The sequence below is a fragment of the Octopus bimaculoides genome, chromosome 7 (genome assembly GCF_001194135.2).
Source record: "Octopus bimaculoides isolate UCB-OBI-ISO-001 chromosome 7, ASM119413v2, whole genome shotgun sequence".
Classification (NCBI taxonomy): domain Eukaryota; kingdom Metazoa; phylum Mollusca; class Cephalopoda; order Octopoda; family Octopodidae; genus Octopus; species Octopus bimaculoides.
The window spans coordinates 104,487,899-104,490,276 of NC_068987.1; the positions used below are offsets into that span (position 1 = coordinate 104,487,899).

The 2,378-nt window shown below is 30.1% G+C and overlaps 1 protein-coding gene across 1 annotated transcript in view; it reads left to right on the top strand.

Annotated features, from left to right (window-relative positions):
* LOC106868924 (GS homeobox 1) overlaps positions 1-2,357 on the top strand; it is an 8,904-nt gene extending 6,547 nt beyond the window's left edge. The window contains exon 3 of the mRNA XM_014914387.2: positions 729-2,357. Coding sequence (XP_014769873.1) covers positions 729-1,174 — 446 coding nt within the window. The 3' untranslated portion in view covers positions 1,175-2,357. The remainder of the gene's footprint in view (positions 1-728) is intronic.
* Positions 2,358-2,378: the final 21 nt, after the last annotated feature.

Sequence of the window (2,378 nt, forward strand, 5' to 3'; positions counted from 1 at the left end):
ATATATATACACACATACACACACACATGTACACACACACACACACACACACACACACACACATATATATATATATATAGATATATATATATATACATACATATATATTGCATGTATACATATATATATATATATATATACAATATATATATATATATATATATATATATATATATATTGTATATATGCTATACATATATATATAAAATGTATATATGTTATATATATGTTATATATATATATATATATAATGTATTTGTGTATGTATACATAAACACATAGATGTTGCGCATGTATATGAATGCGTATGTTTTAAAATATAACTTGTTTAAATGCTTATAATAAAAGACTTGTTATTTTCGTAAAAGCCCTTAATTTCTAGATAAGGGTTTCACATGTTATACTCTCTTTCTCTCTGAGTGAGTAATAATCGTTCTGTAGCATAAGTTCAGTCAATTACATCAACCAAAATATTTAATCTAAGAAGCAATATAATTTGAATGGGTTTTCAGCGTATAGATCAGCAATTACATAGTAAGAAGAATATACGTCGGAACTCTATCTACAGTTAAATGCAAAACTTATTATACACAGCTTAAGTTTATTATAAAATGTATTACAAATTTGTATCGATTTATAGTGATGATGTTTTCTGTTCTAATATAATTTCTGCTTATAATCCAATATAAAGCAGTATATTATATTTATATATATTTTCTATTTCATAGGTAGCAAGTCTTCGGTGGATGATCTTCAGAGTAGTAAGCGGATACGAACAGCATTTACTAGTAGGCAATTACTCGAACTTGAGCGGGAATTCGTCTCTAATATGTATTTATCTAGACTACGGCGTATTGAAATTGCTACATACTTAAATCTTTCTGAGAAACAAGTGAAGATCTGGTTTCAGAACAGACGAGTCAAATACAAAAAGGAAGGCACTGACGAATCACGAGAGAAATGTCGATGTCTGCGAACATGTACACCTCGAAACGGCTCCGAAAGAAAGAAGGCAAACAGTGATTTGATCGGTGAAAATAATGGCGATATAGTTTGTAATAAAATTGCCAGAATGGACAATGGTTCCTCTGACGAAGGGGACTCTTATCACATCGATATATCTGGTGACATACACCACTGTGAATCACCTTCAAGAAACTCTCCAAATACTTAACTGTGTGTCAAACAAGATTCTAGAATGTGCGTAAATGTTTGAATGTGTATGTGTGTGAAGGACAAAGAAAAAGCGGAAGAAGACCGCGAGCGAGCGAAAGAAAGATGAAGAGAAGAAAAGAAAATGTTAGCTGCAATCATTTCTCGAGAAAAACTACACCGAAACTGTTTTATCTGGATAAGAAAATCCTCAATCAATATGGTTTATACTGATTCTTTAAACGTGTATCTTATCCTAGAAGTATCAATGCCATTCCACTTCTTTCCAAAAACTGTGGAAAAGAGAAAATATCAAAATAGCCTGTCATCAACGACACATTTTACACAATTTGTTCAACATTCGTCGATCAATAACTTGTTAATTAAATTCTTTCTTTGAAAATTCATAAAATTTTGAATGAAATATTTTTTTAGAGTAAACTTCGTTATATCATATACTTTGGTCTGGAACTAAGTCAGGCCAAAGTACATATAACACAATTTCTTGAAGAAATATTTCTCCTAAAAATGAATATATTTAATAAATTTATTTATTTAAATCCTGCATTAACATATGAATAATTTAAACTGTCACTTAAAACTGGAAAAGAAGCTCATTCATTTCCCAATATCGGAAGTGAATGAATTTTCCATTTGTAAGAATTAATTCTATCCTTAGAAAGAAAGAAAGAAAGACAAAAAAGCACTTTCATATTTCTAGGGAAACCCCTACATGGTTGTTCAGTTTGCATCCAAATCTGTCTTAAATCCCCCCACACACACACACACCTGTCCTGTATTCTTGGAAAAGAAAGTCACATTGGGTAATGTGATTCAAGATTGTCTCACAGTATATCTGAATAAAAGACGGGTTGATCAGAGCAGCTGAACACGTCGTTGACCGTAAGTCTGCACGATTCCGACTGATATGAACATTAACATCAACAACAATGGCCTCCATGTTTCATAACTTCATCAGATTTTATTGGTTATATATTATAACAAAATATTTCTTCAATATGAAATAAAATACGTCAACAATAATTGATATTTCTTATCTTGAAGAATAACAATTGCAGTTAAACATTTTACCCATTCCCTCTTGTATCACAAAACATGTAGTAACAACATGAATCGTGTACTTATTAAAACTTTATTTTTACTTTTTTATTATTTATTCTAATTTATATAAAAAAAAGATGCTGGGTAAAAAAATTCCCAGATGT